Source organism: Diadema antillarum, unplaced genomic scaffold (genome assembly GCF_040938485.1).
Source record: "Diadema antillarum isolate AM-2024a unplaced genomic scaffold, OU_Dant_1.0 scf00000036, whole genome shotgun sequence".
NCBI lineage: Eukaryota > Metazoa > Echinodermata > Echinoidea > Diadematoida > Diadematidae > Diadema > Diadema antillarum.
Genome location: NW_027270925.1, coordinates 4,568,329 through 4,588,303, shown reverse-complemented (window position 1 = coordinate 4,588,303; position 19,975 = coordinate 4,568,329). Strand labels below are relative to the sequence as shown.

Below are 19,975 nucleotides of genomic sequence, written 5' to 3'. Positions count from 1 at the left end.
AAGGGTTGAAGTAAAGCAAACAACTATAATTATTCACAGGATTCGGTCCGTGTTTATATGAGTATATAAACTCTTAGTCAAATAAATCAAACAGTCGCCTCTTTCCACACGAATTCTTGGAAGACTTATGATGATGATGTATTATGATAGGAAGATGAGGCGTATCAACCACGAAAAAAACCCACTTATTTGTCAATTAGTGTAAGATTTATATTCTGTTCTCTCTTTTTTCTCTTTTGCAGTCTTTAATTGTGCAATTCTGCACATCTTCAAGGTGACTGTTAACGTAAAGAATGCCTCAGCGAAGTCCGACGTGAAAATAACATCATAGTTTCACCAAACTGTAATATTTGCCACAATCGCATGTACGTAATTAAGAAGCTGGTGCATGGCAATAGAAGGGGCAACAGGATGTCGAAATTCTGTATCAGTGGTCTATTCGCATAATGTAATAGGGCCTACGATAAAGATCCTGTTTTGATTTATTGTTAGCAAACTTAAACCTCCCCCCCCCCGAACATAATAGTTTGAAGGTAATGTCCTTTCTTGAAATGAAAGAAGAAAACAAACAAACAAACAAACAAACAAACAAACAAACAAAACTGTATATCTTTCGCGTCTATACTGCATGACTTGTACTGCGTCATACAGAATAATAAAAAGCGAATAAATGAAATGAAATGGAATGATAAAACTATAATGAAAGGAATTTGCCTATAATTACCACTTCTGTGCCACCTTTATTTCCTGTTCATGTGTGAAATTTGAATAGAATAACTCACATTGACTCATTGGGTCAGAATCAAAAGAGTAAAATCTTCGAGGGAAGCAAGATGACTTTGTCGAACTACAATTGTGTATACAAACCAATGGTGCAGGGTTGTGATGTGATGACATCATCAGCACCTCGTCTGGATATTGATGACGAACAACATCGCTTTTCCATGAAATAAGGGAAATTCTACCACAACTACATTGTACCTTATTTTAGGTCTGATTGTTATAATAAAATAACCTACCACTTTTAATTTGACAGGGTCCGTGATCCGTAATTTTTACTCTATCTGAAGCTAATCCAAACATGTCTTAATGATGGAATGGCATTTAGAATATAAATAAACAGCTTGTATGGTGTGGTTTTTTTTTCTCAACCAGAGGTCTGCACGTCTTCTCATGCTTGGGGGGGGAGGGGTCGTATACCTCCCTGCGTTAAGCATGTAATAACCAGGAAAAAAAGGGGGTATACGGGGTTTGCAAGTACTGTTGGTATTATAGTATCTCGCGCTTTTCACTTAATTTTTTTCAGTTCCATTTCAGTAATTTATAAGCACGTAAGATACATTTTGTAGCTTATGCAGAACGGCATTGCACATCACTGGTTGATGTGATTATGATCCATGATTTTGATACTTAATGTTACTGTAGTTAATGAGAGACGTGTGTAAGAATACATTGTATAAAAATGTGATAGTGTATACAGGACCTTATGACAGTTTCATCGTGAATTGACAAACATACATTGGCAATGGATTAAGTTCAAAACTTCTCTCTATATTCATGACTAAATAAGTATTGGGAAGTTAGATCTAAAACTTGGCCGAATTTATAATGCTAAGTTATGCATTCGACGAAAATGATGTATCACGTATGTCAGTCATAATAGATTACAGTCATTAGATTAAACAGGGTCGCCGTGCATATAGTCTGTCATACCCAGTCGTATAGATTACTCACCGTTTATATAAAATGAAACATGAAATATAAAATGAAAGTTTTTATGGTACCTAACGAATAATGGCGCTTGGTTTAGCGCCCCTCCTAATTCTATATAGAAGGGGGTTTAATAACATTTTAAACGCACCTTTACAAGCAACACAAACAACAGCAAGTTGTTCGTGACACCATGCTGCCAAGTTATTTATTTTATATTTTACTCCATAATTTTTTCAGGTCTGATTTTTATGAAATTCCTGGTAATCATATTCATTTGATTTTACTTCTACTCAGTATGGGTGCGAAATTGCCTTCAGAGATATTTCATTATTATATTGTTGGTGTCTGTATGTACGTCTGTCTGTTTGCTTGTTTGGTGTGTTTGTCACGCATTCGTTTGTTTTCTAGCCAGTTCGATTCGTCGCACTGTGCTGGCTTCTCAGGAAAATTTCACATTTGTTTGTTATACTGAAGAGCCACTATGACCAAATGAACGTTATATACTCCAACTATCAGTGATGAGATGAGTCCAAGGTGATCCATTTTGATACAGGCTTCGTGCGAGCAGTGTGCTATATTGCGTGATTATGCAGGCTCGTGTAAAAAAATAAAAATGGAAGAAGATGCTATGCGTAACTCTGAAGTAGTTTATTGTCGGATATTGATCTAAACACTCTTCCCAACCAGAAAATGAGCTTACACTCTACTTAACAATGAATATTATGTTAATGAAAAGGCTTCTGTATATGGTTTAACCTCATGCATGTATAAAACAAATCATGTGATGGCAGGAAATATAATTTTTTTCCTGTATAATGACAACGTGATTTTAATAGTATAGTCTGAAGAGATCACATAAACATAAAGGGCTATACAATCTGAACAGGATTTGATGTGTTTCCAGCCCACCAAAATTATACAAAAGTCATGTATATTATATTCAATTTCCAGATATAGGTAGGCCCAAATGCAGTTTTTGTCGAGCCTACCGGAGGTGAGGGGAGACTAAGGGATCGCCTGCGGCGTCTGTCAGTCCGTCGTCCGTCCGTCGTCCGTCCGTCCGTCCGTCCGTCCGTCGTCTTTCCGTAACACTACAAAAACTTCAATAACTCTTTACTCCGGGCTTCAGTTGCAATCAAACTGCGAGGGAAGAGGGGTCATACAAAGTTTCACGTTTTACCAACATTATATGAAGGTCACCTCAAGGTCAAAGCTCACAGGCAGGGGTCAATGAACTTTCGGGCCCAATGTAAAGTTTTTATGGCGCGTTTCTATTATGGGTCATAACTTTTGATCCATAACTCCATTTGTGACCAAACTTGGATGGTAGATGTCCCTTGGAGAGTGGATGATCACCACAAGGTGAAAGGTCACAAGCAGGGTTCAACGAACTTTTAGAGCCCAATGTTAAGTTTTTATGGCGCGTTTCTATTATGGGTCATAACTTTTGATCCATAACTCCATTTGTGACCAAACTTGGATGGTAGATGTCCCTTGGAGAGTGGATGATCACCACAAGGTGAAAGGTCACAAGCAGGGTTCAACGAACTTTTAGAGCCCAATGTTAAGTTTTTATGGCGTTTTTCTATTATGGGTCATAACTTTTGATCTATGACTCCATTTGTGACTAAACTTGGATGGTAGATGTCCCTTGGGGAGTGGATGATCACCACAAGGTCAAAGATCACAAGCAGGGGTCCACGAACTTTGAGAGCCCAATGTTAAGTTTTTATGGGGCGTTTCTATTATGGGTCATAACTTTTGATCCATAGGTCCGTTTGTGACCAAACTTGGATGGTAGACGTCCCTTGGGGAGTGGATGGTCACCACAAGGTCAATGGTCACAGGCAGGGGTCAACGAACTTTAAGGGCCCAATGTTAAGTTTTTATGGCACGTTTCTTTTTTGCCATAAATTGTTACCCTTTTATATCTCTTTTTTATCTGTTATATCTCTTTTTTATCTGTTATATCCCATCCGCGTACAATTTCTTGTACGCAAATGAGCGAGACACATTATGGCACTTGCCTTGTTTTAATTGATGTGCTTTGACAGAAGAAGAGAAACGGAATAAGGAAGAGAGTGTACATAATTACTCTTGTTGAGTGATTAAGGATAGGACCTGCACTATATCTATTCAGAGAAAAGAATTGTTTTCCATTGCTCTTAACATAAGAGTAAACCATTTGGCATTCTGGACGTGTTTTTAGTGTTATAGCTTTGTGTCTTAGAGGTATACGTTATGTATGTGTTCTATATTCAAGTAGTCAGCACGGCAACACATTGAAAAACAAAAACCACAGATAAATTTCTATATGGACTAATATGGACGTCAGCAGTGACGAAGAATTCATCGTTGACAGTTACCTTCTACTTAGTTTTTGTGTTGTTTTGGGAGGGGCTCAACGCGATAAAGCATTATTCACCTGTCAATAAATTGCACTTGAGATGACGAAACAAAGAAAAAATGTTTGTGTTTGTTTTAGCTTTGCACTACTGAACTCATTTGGAAACTTTGTTGAATATAATAATACAGAATGGATTGGGAAGGCCCTGTCGGAAAAAAAAAATAAAGTCAGTTAAAGGTGATGAGCGAGGTGCGTTACGCTGTCCATCAGCCTTTTACACCAACAGAAATCATTCTGTGGTTACGCCTATGTGTAGCATCAACCTCAGCAGCTTACAATGATTTCTAAAGAAATCATGCACCACTGTATACGGATGTCAAGGTGCCTCTTTTATGACAGCATTCCTGGCTGAATAAGTCATGCAACTGATATGATATCATATACGCTAGCTAAAAGAAATGAGCAACTTAGCATATCCTGCCAAGAAACAGACGAGATAGTTCCTCGCCTCCTCGACATTTTCTGATCCTAGAAGCGAGTGAGTTGGAGAAACCCGGCCGAGATAGTTATGGTATTCTTTCAGAGTTTTTGAGTCCGAGGAGGTAAGAAGGCGAATTGTGATGAGAGCTCACCTTCTCAACATCTACAGTCCAAGAAAGGGGGGAGATGGAGGTGATTATGGGACCTTATCATGACGAAAAGATGTTTCTTTTTTTTTATACCAAAATGAAAAATGTATTGATCATTAAAAAAAAAGAGCATGCACTCTTTTCGACTACCTGTAAAAATGTTATCATAGTTACAACATGCACAACTTAACACATTGATATAACTTCTCTATATCAAGGCCGGCGCAAAGGGGGGGGGGGGGGGGGGAGCAAATACAGTTTGCATACTAACATCGGAATACATAAGGTTCTAACCACTTGCCCCCCCTTTTTTTTTGCATAATACATATAGGAATACATAAGGGTCAACTACTCCCCCCCCCCCGCCCTCCTTACCTCGGAAGTGGCAGCAGAAAGGTGGTTAAACTTCTTTTTTTTTTGTTTTTTTTTGCTTGTCAGTCGATTAACCTGTACCAGAATACCAGAAATATAAACTTATCTATATAAGGGGGCTAAGTTTTTACAAGATGTACATTTGCAAGAGTTTCGAGTATTGATACAGCTGTATAGCTGGAACCATCATGTTAAATACCCTAATAAGCAAGAAAGCAAACTCAACATCAGCCTTCCTCAGAAGCAACATCAACGCCTTCCCAAGGAAAACAAAAATCCTGTGTTACACAACTCTGTTGCGCCCTATCCTAAAATATGCCTGTACTGTCTGGGACCCCTCTACACAGGTGCACATCACCAAATCAGAGAAAGTCCAGCGACGTTTCGCACGTTTTGTACTAAGGCGGTAATGATGTACCGGGTCATGAACTCCCTAGACTAGTGGACATCCCACGGACAGTACCTGCACCATCTCCGTACTTGCATCGTGGACATATCCTGAAACTTGTTGTCCCTCACACAAGAACAAAATGTTACAAATCATCGTTCTTCCCAGATGCCATCCGATTGTGGAACAGCCTTCCTCTGGATGCTGTCAACTGCACCTCGCTAGATCTATTCAAAAGGAGGGTGCAAGACATACAACTGCGTTAACAACCAGGGGTGTTTTTAGCTGTAAATAGTGACTTTGTAGACATTTTAATGACACTGTATATGCCTGCACCATTTAGTGGACTGTACACGGAAGAAGAAGAAGAAGAAGATGCAATTACAAGGGTAAGAGTTCTGTGGTGCACCGGGGTGCAGGGAGGGGGATCAAGGCTCTTCGAGAAAGGTAAAAATTAGAGATGGCCCTCTACGTCCAGAGGGGCACTCGTACAATATCGTGTTGTTGAATTTGGTCCGCGATCCGCGATATGAAAGATGCATGCATTTGATTGCATAAGATGACGCATTGTACGTGTGTAGTTGATTTAATTGGGTCTCGCTAGCTAGTTTGCTGTTGTGTTGATTTCTAGGATCGCAACCGACGGTGTATGGCACTTTGAAAGAACACGTCTATGTTTGCTGTAAATAAGCCTATGTACCTACCAGCAGAAGCTGAGTGAGACAAGTTTTAGGAGACTCTGTCCTACAACGTCAATAGACATCTAACGTTAGTGTCTACTGGAACATTCTAGCTCTACCTGCCGGCTACGGCCCTGGTGACAGCGTCACGCGTCATGGACATGGCTACGCCGGAGAAGCCCGTTACAGGCCCGACGAGTCGGCTGTCCAGCAGGGGCAGGGCCCACGAACGACTGATGGTTTGTGCACGTCACTTGGATACTGCTCATCATGTTGTATCCTTACATTACAATGTTTGAAGCCCAATGTTGATACATAACGGATGGCCCTAATGATGAGTCACTACGACATGTTAACGTACTTGTGCTCAACTGCATGATTTCCATACCACTTGACTTAACAGCTAACGGCTACAGGTGAATCTAGAATGTTACTGATTACTGTTAGCTCTCTAATACGTATGGCAGTATGGTCCATAAATGGACCAACGATGGCAGAGGCTAGCAGAGCTATGCTTTTTTTGAACCAGTGAATGGAATATTGAAGTTGTAACAAAATAGGGACTACGGCTGATGGTTACAATTGCAATTGTTTGTTTCTGGAAGCTAAACGTTTGATAGTCGTTCAGACAAATGGTGTGCAGATTGAAGACTCTAGATTTCTCTACCTGAATATTTGCCTTGATGTGCCCAAATCTAAAGTTAGAGTTCAATACTCTGTTTGCAGGAGGTTTTGTACAGGGTGCCTGTTTGTTGTGAGGGTTGACCGAAAGATCGGTCTGTATCTGTCCGTCGGGGAATGTTCCGCGGAGACTGCGTCTGGCTTCACGGATCCCCTCCGTATACAGACCGAAGTCAATGATTGCGGCTCCTGTGTGGAGCAGTCGCGCACAGATCAAACGTTACGATAAACCAAATTTCAGACAGCTTTTTTACATTCAAACAAGTATGACATGACATGACACATTATGCAGCAATATTTGGGATAAATTTCTCACATTGTGCAATCAAAATACTCACATAACCTCGGTTATAATGCAGAAATTTTATCGATATCGCAACATCGCCGTTCGCGAGCAGTAAGTCGCCATTTTGAATCTATAACAATTGCTAAGCCAATCACATGCGAGGTACGTGTTTTAGTAAAACAAACACGTAGAAACTACCTCGCATGTGATTGGCTAATAGATTCATAGTGTATGTTTCTGCAGTTTGAATGTGACGACGCGACAGGCTGTGTTTTACGTTGAAAATTCTCCTAAAATGTTGGATTATTCATGAATCTGGTGAGTGTAACGTATTCTTAAAAAAATAAATTCACCATACAAGCTTAAATGTGCCGACCTAGGGCCGTGAATTAGACGCAATCGAGAAGGGTGAGGTACCTCACCCAATTTTCCATAGAGACAGTGGTTAAGAACATCCACACAGCAATGGGTACTGCAACCTTCCGTCTGTCTACGGAGGACAGCGTTAATGGCAAAATATAAAAGAGTCCTCCGGACAGACGGATCTTTCTGTCTATTGTGAGGGCTGTTCCATTCATTGATGAAAAAGTCCAATAAATGTCACTTCCCATAACACTTGCAAGTATTATCCCTGCTTGTGATCTATCCCTAGTGAGACTGAGCACACATGATATTCATTATTAGCTGTTTTATTGATGAATGAAAGTGCTCCTGCCAAAAATAGTCATCCTGTGCCCCCCCCCCCCAAAAAAAAGACAACTGGGTAGTTTACTCAGCATTCAGTAACGTTCAAAACGTTCTTGCGTCGCAATTCCTGTGTTACAGAAGCATGCAGATACAGGGCTACAGAACGTTTTTGTGTGGGAATGTGTGTGTGTGTGTGTGTGTGTGTTTGTATGGGGGGGGGGGGGGGGCAAAAGGGTGGGTCTGGCTACTCAAGTATCAATGGTAACCTAGCCCCACCTATGCTTTGATGGGAAGTGAAGACTGTGCGAACGGGACCCGCAGGAATTCATGGGTCTCGTTTGTTTGTTTGTTTGTTTTAATACTTAGACTTCTATAATTATCATTATCAGTATTACCGTGATCATTTATTTTGGTGGTGTTGTTGTTGTTGGACTTGAAGAGTCAAATGGGTGGGGTGGTTCCTGATTCATAGAGCCTGATAATATTATAGCAAGCCTACACAAAGCCCAGTCAAAGTGGCAGTAGTACTATCACTAGGGATACAGTATTTGCAGAATGTACAGGTGTGTACATGTTCACAAATGTAAGTGGGTTACTCTGAAATCTACTTCTTACGTGTAGCATGACCATAAACCAAAAATTTGTTAAGGCTGTAAATGCAATCAGAAGTTCCAAGGTTGCATGCCATAAAACAATGAGAAGACACCCAGATCCACAAAGTGTATGTGCTGAATATGCTGTGCAAACATTGTAAACAAAGTATAGTGATTTGCCTTGAAGTGCCTCTCACAATTGCCAAACTCTTTCACAATGAAACTATCATAATCTGTGAATGCTGGTTAAAAAACAGAATGGTGTGCTCAGAGAATTTAACCCAAATAATATTTATACACTGTACACTGTATATCCATTTTTTTTTTTTTTTTGTTTAAGATACCATTTTGTTATTTACCCACAAGCAGTAGATCAGTCATGAAGATCTAAAGAAAGAGAGACTTGTTGTTAACAACATCACTAAAGTAGCAGTTCTTTGATGAAAGTGAGCAGATAGCATATTGATGCCCTTTACCATGAAAATCATGTGTGTGGCCTAGACTGGAAATGCTGTCTGCCTATTTTACTCCCCTGTAAAATCTTCTGTATACAGTAAGTCAGTCACATTCATGAAATGATTATTTGAGTGTTTACATGATCAACCAGTCTTATTCACCTTGACACAACAATGCCATGCCTAGTCTCCTAACCAGACATCGAGTGATGCCCTGCCAGTCGGAGTGGATTTAAGTCAGCCTTCTGCAGACACCATTGGTTACGTCGTAAAGAACTCCTTTCTCACCCCAGTGCAAGAGGAATTTTACAAGACCAATGGCTATCTGGTCATCAAAGACCTAGTTCCTCACGACAAGATTGAAAAATACAGGTGAGACACCCAAAACGGCTGAAACAGTAAAAACATTCCTTTGTGTTGTTATCATGTCTTCATGATTATTGTTGGTTTTTTTTTCAGAGTACTAAAATAATCTGTTTTTATGGTTATGATTGTAAATATGTGCAATTCAGCCTTTGGCTGCCAGACATGATTTTTAATGACACCTGAAATAAGTCACACTTGGTTGATTTTCGTTTAACCTTGTAAAGAGATGACAGTCGAGTAGCATTGAAATGTTCATTTCAAGAATAGAATGTGGTACTAGGATACCCAGTTTCAGAATGATGTAACAATACCATTATTTAGGTGCTCAGATTCAAATCTTCTTTTTTTTAAAATTATTTTTATTAAGTTTCTTTGTCTTCTTCCTGTGTCTTGGGTCAAGCAAGGAATGAGTCAGTATCACATACGTAGATGGGAACATTTCTTCAAATTCCTTCCACTTTATGTAAAAAAAAAAAGAGAAATTATGCTGGAAGTCAAGATTCTGATCTTCTGTTTGAGAAGTAATCTTGTCCTGTAGGTTTTGATGACTATGTGATGTGAGGTCACAGTTATATCTGTAGTTATACACCCCTCCAAAATTATATTTTTTTCACTTTTGCTACTTAAATAGTTTAAGTCAGACACTGGAACACTAGAAACTGGATAGAAAGAAAATCAGAGGGAGAGCTAGCAGTATCTTAGGTTTTGTTCTTGTCATGTACAATGTAACTTCCATAAACTTCCTTTAGCTCAGTTGGTAGAACATGTGCACGTAGTGCCTGGTGTGCAGTTGCTGACAGGTTGAAGCATTCATGATTTGTTCCTTCTTTTCTTTTTCTCCGTTATCGAGCAGATCAAATGATTCAATCTTGTGTACAGAAAATTATTTAAATAGCAGAGCCAAAATCTTTATAAGAAATGGCACTTTGTAGATATAGGAGTTGTCATTTTATTGAATTTACCAAGTAGCTGCAAAATGATACTAGACATGCACTAGAAAATTGCGCCCTACATTGCAAAATAATGCTTCAAACATTGCAATGATTACTATTACTGGAGGAAGCCAAGCAGCAGCCACTCGTTGAAGATTTTGTATCGCAAAAAGCAGTGACACAGTGAACGATTTAAAGAGTTATACCTTCATGTAAAACAAGTTGTAAAACAACATTCATGAAATGGGGCTTTGGCATAAAGTTATGTTTGATAGTACTGAAGAAAGAAAATAAGAATGAAGTAGAATAAAAACAATCGACTGGGAAATCTCACTATGTATAAAGCAGAAGGTTGGCCTTTTGCTTTCAAAGTGCCCTTAATAAGCGTTCGTAAACATAAGGGTTCATCCTCCTTTATGTGTGTGGGTTTTTTTCTTTTTAATGTTCGAGATGTGGAAAGTATCAACACCTCCAAACACCATCACCACAGAAACAAGTCAATAGTATTAAAAGTACAGTGTGTGAGTTCATTGTTAGTGGTGATTTCTATTCTGATTGGTAGGGAGGAGTTTGACCAAATTTGCAAGTTAGGCAAGAAATCTTCGGGAATGATCGTAATGAAGGACATCGCCCTTCGAACTTCAAGTGGAGAAAGAGCTGTCAACAAGATTCAGGACTTCCATGAGAATGAAACCTTGTTCTCATACTGCACCCTCCCAGAGGTAACCTTGATATTGTCATTCAGGACTTTGGTTTCTTTCTGAGTGATTTGTGTCAACTGCTGTCACGTGAATATTTGGTGTGATTTCTTGAGAGACTTTTTTTTTTTTTAAATGCAGCCACCTTTGCTCAGAAGCTTGTTGGTGCTTGTAGTTCACACACATAATATTATGATGCATATATATGTACTTGGCAATGGCTAGACAAACAAATGTTCCATTAGTATTGTAAGTCATGATTTTATACTGCTTGTATGTTTGTGTGGAGCTACTTAACCTGGCCCTTGTATGGAAACACTTACATTGTAAATGCCTATGCGAAATCTACTACAGGGCAAACAGCTTGAGGTTCTTTCCTGTCTGCAAGAGATGAAATAGCGTGTGGGATTGGAAAGGAATAAAATCTTAATTAAAGGGATCGTATAGTTTTGGTTGAGACTTACTGTAAGAGTGTGACTAATTTTTTGCGTTTGGCCGGGTAAGAAGAGTTTCGCGTGTTTTTAATTCCACGGAATCAAGATATCACGCACAGGAACATATGGCAAGCAAAAATATTCGCGTGCTTTTATTTTCGCGCTAGTTTCTAGTTGCGCGAAATGCGCGAAAATTTCAACGCTGCAAAAATTTCCACTTTTACAGCAACTTCAGGTTCTTTACTTTTTTTTTTGGTGAGACAGTGAGAAACCTCTCATAAAATATGAAAGAGCATGTAATTCCAATGAGGATTTCAACGTTTGTTTGATGAAAATTGGTTTTGAAATGGCTTAGATATCCAAAATTGAGTGATCCTAATAAAGTGTGGGACCCACCTTTTATTACGATCATTTTGTTTTACTTTGTTTTTGGATGTTTCATCTATTCCAAACCCGATTTTCATTAAATAAACTTTGATTTTCTCTTAAAATGGTATGCTCTGTACTATTCATAAGTGTTTTCTTGGTATCTCTCAAAAAAAGTTAAAGCCCAATTTTCATCTCCATCAATACTGTACCATCCCTAGCTAAGTGTTCTAATTCAGAATTTGGGGAGAATACAATACAATACTGTATACGTGGTTTCTTTCGCGGTGGTTTTATTTTCGCGCTTTTCGCACTTTGAGGTTAAACCGCGAATTTAACATCACACGAAAATGTTTTGAACCCGTCGCTTGTTACAACGCTATCATTACCGACCGCGAAAGTAAACACACGCAAAAAAGTCGGCACCGATGGAAACCGCGAAAGTTTACCCATTGTAGTGTTCTAAACATAGCTCATGTACAATGTGTTCTGTGAACTACATCCCTTGCAACTTCTATTTTAAAAAAAAAATCTCTCTGCAATTGCAATGCTGTGATCTAGAAAAATATCTGATGCAGGAATAACACTGTGATGCAGATAGGGACTGATCAAACATGCTCCATTATATTCTCCTGGGGCTTATTATCATCCTTAATCTTGTGTTAAACGTTCTTGCTTACACTGGCCTGTACTGCCTGGTTACCTAGTTATTGGGGACATGGCCAAAGATCAATGTCCAGGCTTGATGCAGATCAATCAGCTCCAGAGGAAGAAAACCAAAATGCTTTTTTGACAACCAGAAGATACCCAAAGTGTGGCCCCAAATCTCAAATGTCCAGGCTTACTGCAAATATTGCTGTATCTCTCTAACCACTTTTTGTGTGCCTTGTTCATCTTTGCAGATCCTTCAATATGCGGAGTGCTTTGTTGGTCCAAACATCATGGCAATGCACACAATGCTAATCAACAAGCCACCCGACCCAGGTGATTATGAACTATCACAGATATGTATAACCAAGATTAACCCATTGAGGATGGTTTGATTCTGCTTCATCACGCATTTTCCATAGACACTTGCCCAAGTATACTTGGGACTCATCCTCAATGGGTTAACTTTGAATTCTAATAGCAGTCTTTGGGATGGTAAAGGATCTAACCTTTATGACTAATCACACAAACACATGAAGGTGATTGCTCAGATCTAAGTAAATAGCTGTTATGCAGGGAATAGCAACGTTTTGTTCCTTGCAATGCAAATTAGGATCGTGGGAGTGTATTATCATGTAGATTTGAATCATGGGAATGGACCATCTATATAATGAACTCAGCACCGTGTCCCCCTCCCCCCCCCCCCCCCCCCCCACCCCCATTGCCAATTCTGCATTCTAGTGTTTTCCTTGCATGTCCTTCTATGTATATACTATAATATATTTGTATTCTCTCTGTATCTTCACAGAATGTTATATCAGAAAGAAGCGTCTTCAAATGCCATCATTGTCATTTAGCCCAAGCAATCATTCTTATTAATATAAATCAAAAACTCTTTTCCACATTATTTCCCATGTCAGTTGGTGTCTGCAGAGTTGTACACCTTAATTTATTCCAATGGTAATGCTCAGAGAGGGAAGGAAAAATCCATGTGCATACAAGCAGTCTTAAATAAAGAAATAAAACAAAACAGTATAGATTTAATTTCTGTTTGCTTTAGAAAACATTGATGACATTATATGTCTCATGCTCTCTTTTAAAGTGAAACAATAGTTTGCAGATGCCTGCATAACTGTCAATTCTTGCTTTGAAATGTACATATGCATAGAAAAAAAAATATGTGAAGTACCACTGTGATAGCATGATTTCAGTTGGGTAATGATAGAAATGTGAAATACTAGTGAAAAGGGTTCATTGTAAATACTGCAATCTCAGAGCTTTATACCCAATCATGGTTGCTATGCATTCTTTAAATAATTGATTATTGATAATGAACACATTGGGCCACAGCAATATCCACAGATCTGTGCTAGAGTGTATGGCGCTTGGTGGAAAATATAATTGCTAGGGTACGATCGGTCATGATTTCACATACATACCTGCTACTGAATAGGGGGGGGGGGGGTGCCAGGAATAAAATAAAAGTTGTGTACTTCAATGGAAATTGTTTGACACCTTTGATCTCAAAATATTTTAAAATAATATCAATATCATGGCAAATTGTGTCAGCCAGCCAAATTTCTTTGTAGAGCTTTTCAGTGCATTGCAAGCAAATTCCAAAAATGGTTGGAGATGAATTTAGCCCCCATCTGAGAACTGTGTTTTGGCTTTTGATGTGACACTGTCATCAACTCCCTTGCATACATTAGAATGTGTGTATGAAATACAGTTTATTAAAGGTCCTGTTTACCTTTGGGAGCAGTGATTTAAAAAGTGTTCAAGATATCACATTTCATGCATATGTGTAGGTCTGTTGTATCACAGAACACCCTACCATATAAAATTTTCACAATAAAGCCTAAAATATAAGGAGAGATCAATATTTTTCTCAGTAGTGTATACCATAGCTGCAGACGATTTAGTCTGGAAACAGTTTTATTATACATATCATTCACATTTTGAGTATTTAACAATACTTGACATCGAATATACAGATTCAAATTTTTACAGTGGCTATTTCTTTCCCTAATTCACATATTAGAACTATTTTAAAGCACTAATGCTGGGTTTTTGTTTCATCTGTAAATGTAAATTATGCTTCCAGGAACCAAGACTTCTCGGCATCCAATGCACCAGGACCTTCACTACTTCCCATTCCGTCCAGCAGAACGCATTGTGTGCTCCTGGACTGCCATGGAGAAGGTGCACATTGCCAATGGCTGCTTGGTAGTCATTCCTGGATCACATAAGGATCACCTCTTGGAGCATGGGTACCCCAAGTGGAAGGTGAGAAGAACTGTACTCATTGTACTGGACCATAATGACATAAATTGCTTGTTATTCTTAGCATTGCCATGGACGTAGTTACTGGTATTGCACGATTTTTGTTTTTTTCATTCTTTTCTTTTCTCAGTGTTGGGATGCAAGGAGATCAGTGATTTGCATGTTACTGATCAATTGCATTTTGGTTAATAGAAATAAATAGGAATATTTGTTCTTATAGTTCAGGGCAACATTATAGATTGAGATGACAGCCTTTACATGTATGTCACAGCATTTCATTTGTGGTTGCAGTATGCAATAGTAATTTTGTGTATTTTGTATAGCCTGCAAGACAGTGATTGCAATAGACATTTAATGAAATAAAATAAGCAAAACCATTGATTATTTGAGCTGAAATTCAATGCATGCTGGTTAAAAACCAAATACGGAGATATTGACTTGTCAATGCTACACAAAGGAATACCAAGTGTGATATACGTACCTCGAGTCTTGTTCTACAAAAGATTATTAAACTACTGAAAATCTTGAGCAGCATATTTTGTTTCCCATTTAAATCAAGGTTTAACCTGCACCTCCACTGATGGATATTTGTGTAGGTTGTGTGTGTGTTTATAGATATCTTCTTCAAAGGAAAGGAAAATAAACAAGCAAACAGAAAGCAATAAACACTGCCATAGATTTTACCAAGCTCAATAGTGAACAATGTTATAACTTGAAAGGTGTTTTTATTTATTTATTTTTTAAGAAAGTTTAGTTCTAGAGGTTTTATTCTTGTTTTACTGTAACTCTCCTTGAACAATACCGGGAGCTTAAAGGGATGGTGTAGCTTTGGATGAGATTTGCCTTCAGGTTTCCAACTTTCCAAGTGAGATAATGAGAAACCTCGTATGAAATATGAAAGAGCATACAATTTTAAGAGGAATTTGAAGCTCGTTTGATGAAAATTGTTTTTGAAATGGCCGAGATATTCAGAAACAAAGAGATCCTAATAAAAAGTTGGACGCCCTTTTATTAGGACCACTTTGCTTTCCTCTGTTTTGGGATATCTCGGTCATACCAAAACCAATTTTCATCAAATCAACATTGAATACCTCTTAGAATTGTGTGCTTGTTAATATTTTATGAGTGGTTTCTATTTATCTCACAGAAAATTAAAAATCTGGGCCCCATTTCATAAAAAAGTTGATATGATAGCAACTGTTGCTGGAATGACAATTGTCATAGTAACAACAAGAATCCAGCTTCCTGATTGGCTGTTGCTATTGGAAGTTGTCATTACAGCAAGAGTTGCCATCTTAGCATCTTTTATGAAATGGGGCCCTGAATCCCCTATCTCAGCCAAACCTATCCCGTCCTTTTAATCTGTGTTATCGATGAGGACCAAGTGAAAGAGAAGGAACCAGCTTGGGATTTGAACCCATGTCACTTACTGCTTTATGGGCTGCGGCACTGTCAACTACAGTAAGCTACAGCCAGTTCTAGGTAGTGACACTATAAATTCAGAACAAATACTTAATGCCTCACTTCTATGTCCAACTTCATGCCATTATCAGCAACAATAACTTGAGCAGGAAGTCAAGATGTCTGTATTTGTACATTAGATGTAAAGAATGAAACAGTTGAAGACACTTAAGTGATGCCACTGAAGGTCATCCGGAAACAGATTGTAATGTGCCTGTGCCAAAACAATGAAATCATAGAAATCAAGGGCAATCTCTTGGAGAGCATGTAGTAATAGACAATGAAATCACATTGGCAAACTTATGAGCAAATGCTGCCCTCCATTTGTTTCGTCAGGGGGGTGTGAACAAGGCGTACCATGGTGTGCTCCACTACGATGAGTCCATGCCACGAGTGCACCTGGAGATGGAGAAGGGAGACACTGTCTTCTTCCATCCACTTCTCCTCCATGGCTCAGGTGCCAACAAGACCACTGGATTCAGAAAGGTGATTTTTCTCCTCTTCATTTTTTTTTTTTTTTGCCCATTTGCCTTTGCGAGTAATGCTTTGCACAATCAAAGAAAAAAAAGTTTTCCACTCATTCAGTCTCTTTTTTTTTTTTGCCTATTTTTATTTTTTGTCTGCTTTTGTTTTTTTATTTCTTTGATACCACGAGTTTTACTTACATGCTATTACATGTATTTGAAATTACAATGTTGACTTATCTACTTAGAGTAGCCTAATCGGTGTAAGCACAACTACCAAGAGGACCTTACCATTATTAATTTGTTAGCATAAACACATGTCCATTACATTGTACCCTTGTGTGCTCTTTATACTCATGATGTGTAGTATGTCACATCGCAGTTTGGATTAATCAGTCAGCACATATACAAGTTTGATGTTAAATCTAGTACTTGTGTACTAAAGTTATTTGATATTTGTTTCATTCTGAGTGAAATTAAAGAGAAAAGTTGTAATGATAAATAAATATCTTTAAAAGAATGAAATTGATTCACAGAAAGACTGACCTGCAGTGCATGCTACTTAGACCTCAGCAAACACAAAACGATTGGCATCATATTGATTTTCATGAGAAAAGTCAGAAGGTAATGCTCAGCAGCTGCTCCTCCATGATTACAGGCCATCTCATGCCACTATGCATCTTCTGACTGCCACTACATTGATGTAATGGGAACCACGCAGGAGGTCATCGCTGAGGAGGTGAATCAAATGGCCAAGAAAAAGCTTGGGGATCAAGTAGAGATTTCCTTCGAGGTAAGTTCCTGTCATAGACTGATATTTTGCTCACAATCCTTGGTTTGTGTGGGCCGTAGTCCAGAGATGGCACCCTCTAATTCATAGCAAACAGCCATTTTGTTCACTGCAAACTTTCATACAGAAAGCTAATATAGATTGAATGAATTAGATATTCAGTCAACCTTGCTTACGTTGACCTCACATAAGGCTTTATATTCTAGTGATTTTGATCCCTCAGAAGTCAAAGCTATTTCTTCAGTTCTAATAGATTCAACTTAGTCAAGGTTGACTGTATATATCATTATATGCTAACAAGCATTCCGTAACATACATACACACATATATCATACATTTACATTAGCATGAGCACACTCATATAAGGAGCATATATTGTGTACTTCTCATTGAAATAAAAGAACTTGCATCATACATGTATATGGCATTGAAATCATGCATGAATCAAGATTACTATTTTCTTTTCGAAAACTACAATGAAAATTACAAAATTAATGGAGTCAGATCAAATTAATTGAGTTATTTTTCACAAGAATACTTTGATGGTGTTTTTCACTGTCATACAGTTGTATGTGTATTCTAGGGACAGCATGCTATTCTAGCATTTACAGTAGGATTATGTAATCTGGGCAAGAATACTGGATATTTTAATTGCATTGATGCATGGCAAATTGTCAATCATTTACTGTGAAAAAAAAATTGAAATTGAAATAAGAAAAAAATATTGCATTATTGTAGTTGGGGCTTTTGGGCTTATTTTCATTCTGACAAGAGGTTGTATGTTTTGCCTTTTCAATGATGTTTGTATGTGTGTGCCACCTGCTGTGTGTGTGCTAGTGTCAGTTAAAGTGTTCCATGTCTTTGTCTACATCACCTCTTTCCTGGCCAACTTTGGTATAACAAAAGGTTTCTATTGAAGAGCTTGGATTGTGTGTATTTTCTTTCCTGATGGAGGCGAAGCAACCTGGTTTTTACTTAACATTGGTTCAATAATGTCATCGCCTCTCATAATCATGGTACAATTTCTTAATCAAGTGACCATCATCAATGAATTATGCTTTCTTCGTGTGTCAGTGAGTTTTGTTGTTTAATCTTTGAACGTGTAAAGGTAACTTGTGAATGTGGTCTGTCATTAGCAGTGGATCTGTGTCAATCTGTGTCAATATCATACTCAAAGTAATATGAATGGCTTCAAAGATTACATGGTTCTTTTATCCAGACACATGTGATTAAGGATTGTAAGATACAGATGCTGTATGTATATAAATTGACCGCTCCATGTGTAGATTTATGGAATTTATTGTGGTCCCTGAGCAGAGAAATCAATACTCTTAAATTTTTTGTTAACAAATTACACTGAACAGTGTTGATGACGATGACAGTGTAATTCCATGACAATAGAATGCCGCTTGCTTAACAAGTTCACCTGTGTAGAATCTGTGCATGCCTTCTTCTTTTGTTCTCCTTCCTTGAGCCCCGACTCATGCATTCTTATGATGAGGCTGCCATGTCATCATCCTTGTTCATTGCAATTTGTTATAAATTTTGGAAACATTCTTATTCTTCATCCCAGTCATTATGAATTCCGAAACTCTGTACTCTTTATAACTAATCTATAGTTGTTCAAATGTAAAAGTCTGAAAATCATCCAGATGTCTCCTTTATTAATGCCATGCAAAGTGTAAGGAGATCCATGTCATCTTGGTATTAGGTGGAATACCTATTAATGTCTTATTCTGTGTGTATTTTGAATGATGACTGTGTGTTATTTTTGTGTCACGACTGTTTTGCTATACAGGATTTGTGGGCTCTCAAAGGACGTCTGGTCCAAGGCGAACGCATCAACCTGTAAACCTTTTGTGATCGCGAAGATGAAATGCTTCCCAATCTTTAGCAGCTGAATGTGCAAGCAATTTATACACTAATCTGAGGTGGCGGTAGTACCTGGCCTGTGTGTGTTATGTGTGTGCTGTAGAGAATGTTTGCACAGCAGTACTGGTATTATTAATTAGTAAAGTTCTGGAGGATTTTCCTGCAGAAGTTATTATCTTTTCATCACAGAATTGGTACTTCTAAATTTCTGTGCATAACTCATATTATAGAAAGAGTAGACGAAAGTGGTTAAATTTATGGAATCTAAGCAAAGTCAGAAAGCAATTTCCAAACATCATTTTGCCAATTTGAGAGCAAAACAGGAACTTCAGTCTTGTAAGATATGTTGTCAACTTTAGAATCAGTTATAGATTTAGTAATCAAGGAGCTTTTGAAATTCTGCAACCAAAACAATAACATATGAACACCGAAAACTCAAATAAAAGATGATTTTTTTTTTCTTTGTGATCTACCTTTTTATGATTCACTGATTATGAAAAGTAAAAATGATGAAAAGATAAGAACACACCAAACCACAGAAATGGTGTGTGTGTGACTTGATGATTGAATCTGTCAATGAATTCTCTGTGTGATGGACACATGTTGCAGCAGTTTGGTATTTCTGTATTTCAGTCATCTCTATTCAGACACCTGTGAAAGAAGAGAACAGCCTTTTTTACTGAGATGGCGTGTTGTCTGTGGGTGTTACACATAGTACATATAGATATTTGTATTTCTCTTAGCAGGAAGATGCTTAAACGAAATTGGATTTTCCATAGGCCATTGTCAAATATGGGAACAAATATTGCTCTTTCATGTGATATTTCATA

General features: G+C 38.1%; 1 protein-coding gene across 1 annotated transcript; it reads left to right on the top strand.

The window, feature by feature from the left end:
- Positions 1-6,313: 6,313 nt before the first annotated feature.
- Positions 6,314-19,175, top strand: LOC139745487 (phytanoyl-CoA dioxygenase, peroxisomal-like). The gene is made up of 8 exons (XM_071655883.1): positions 6,314-6,404; positions 9,019-9,203; positions 10,692-10,851; positions 12,530-12,611; positions 14,380-14,561; positions 16,356-16,505; positions 17,142-17,276; positions 19,072-19,175. Exons 1-8 carry the CDS (start codon positions 6,366-6,368, stop codon positions 19,123-19,125), a joined length of 987 nt encoding a protein of 328 aa, XP_071511984.1. The 5' UTR covers positions 6,314-6,365; the 3' UTR covers positions 19,126-19,175.
- The last annotated feature ends 800 nt before the right edge of the window (positions 19,176-19,975 follow it).

Bases quoted from the DNA above. Each gene is read 5' to 3' on its own strand.
- LOC139745487 (XM_071655883.1), top strand. From the start codon at position 6,366: ATGGTTTGTGCACGTCACTTGGATACTGCTCATCATGTT. The intron at 10,852-12,529 runs GTAACCTTGATA...TCATCTTTGCAG, and splicing joins CATACTGCACCCTCCCAGAG to ATCCTTCAATATGCGGAGTG. The intron at 16,506-17,141 runs GTGATTTTTCTC...CCATGATTACAG, and splicing joins AGACCACTGGATTCAGAAAG to GCCATCTCATGCCACTATGC.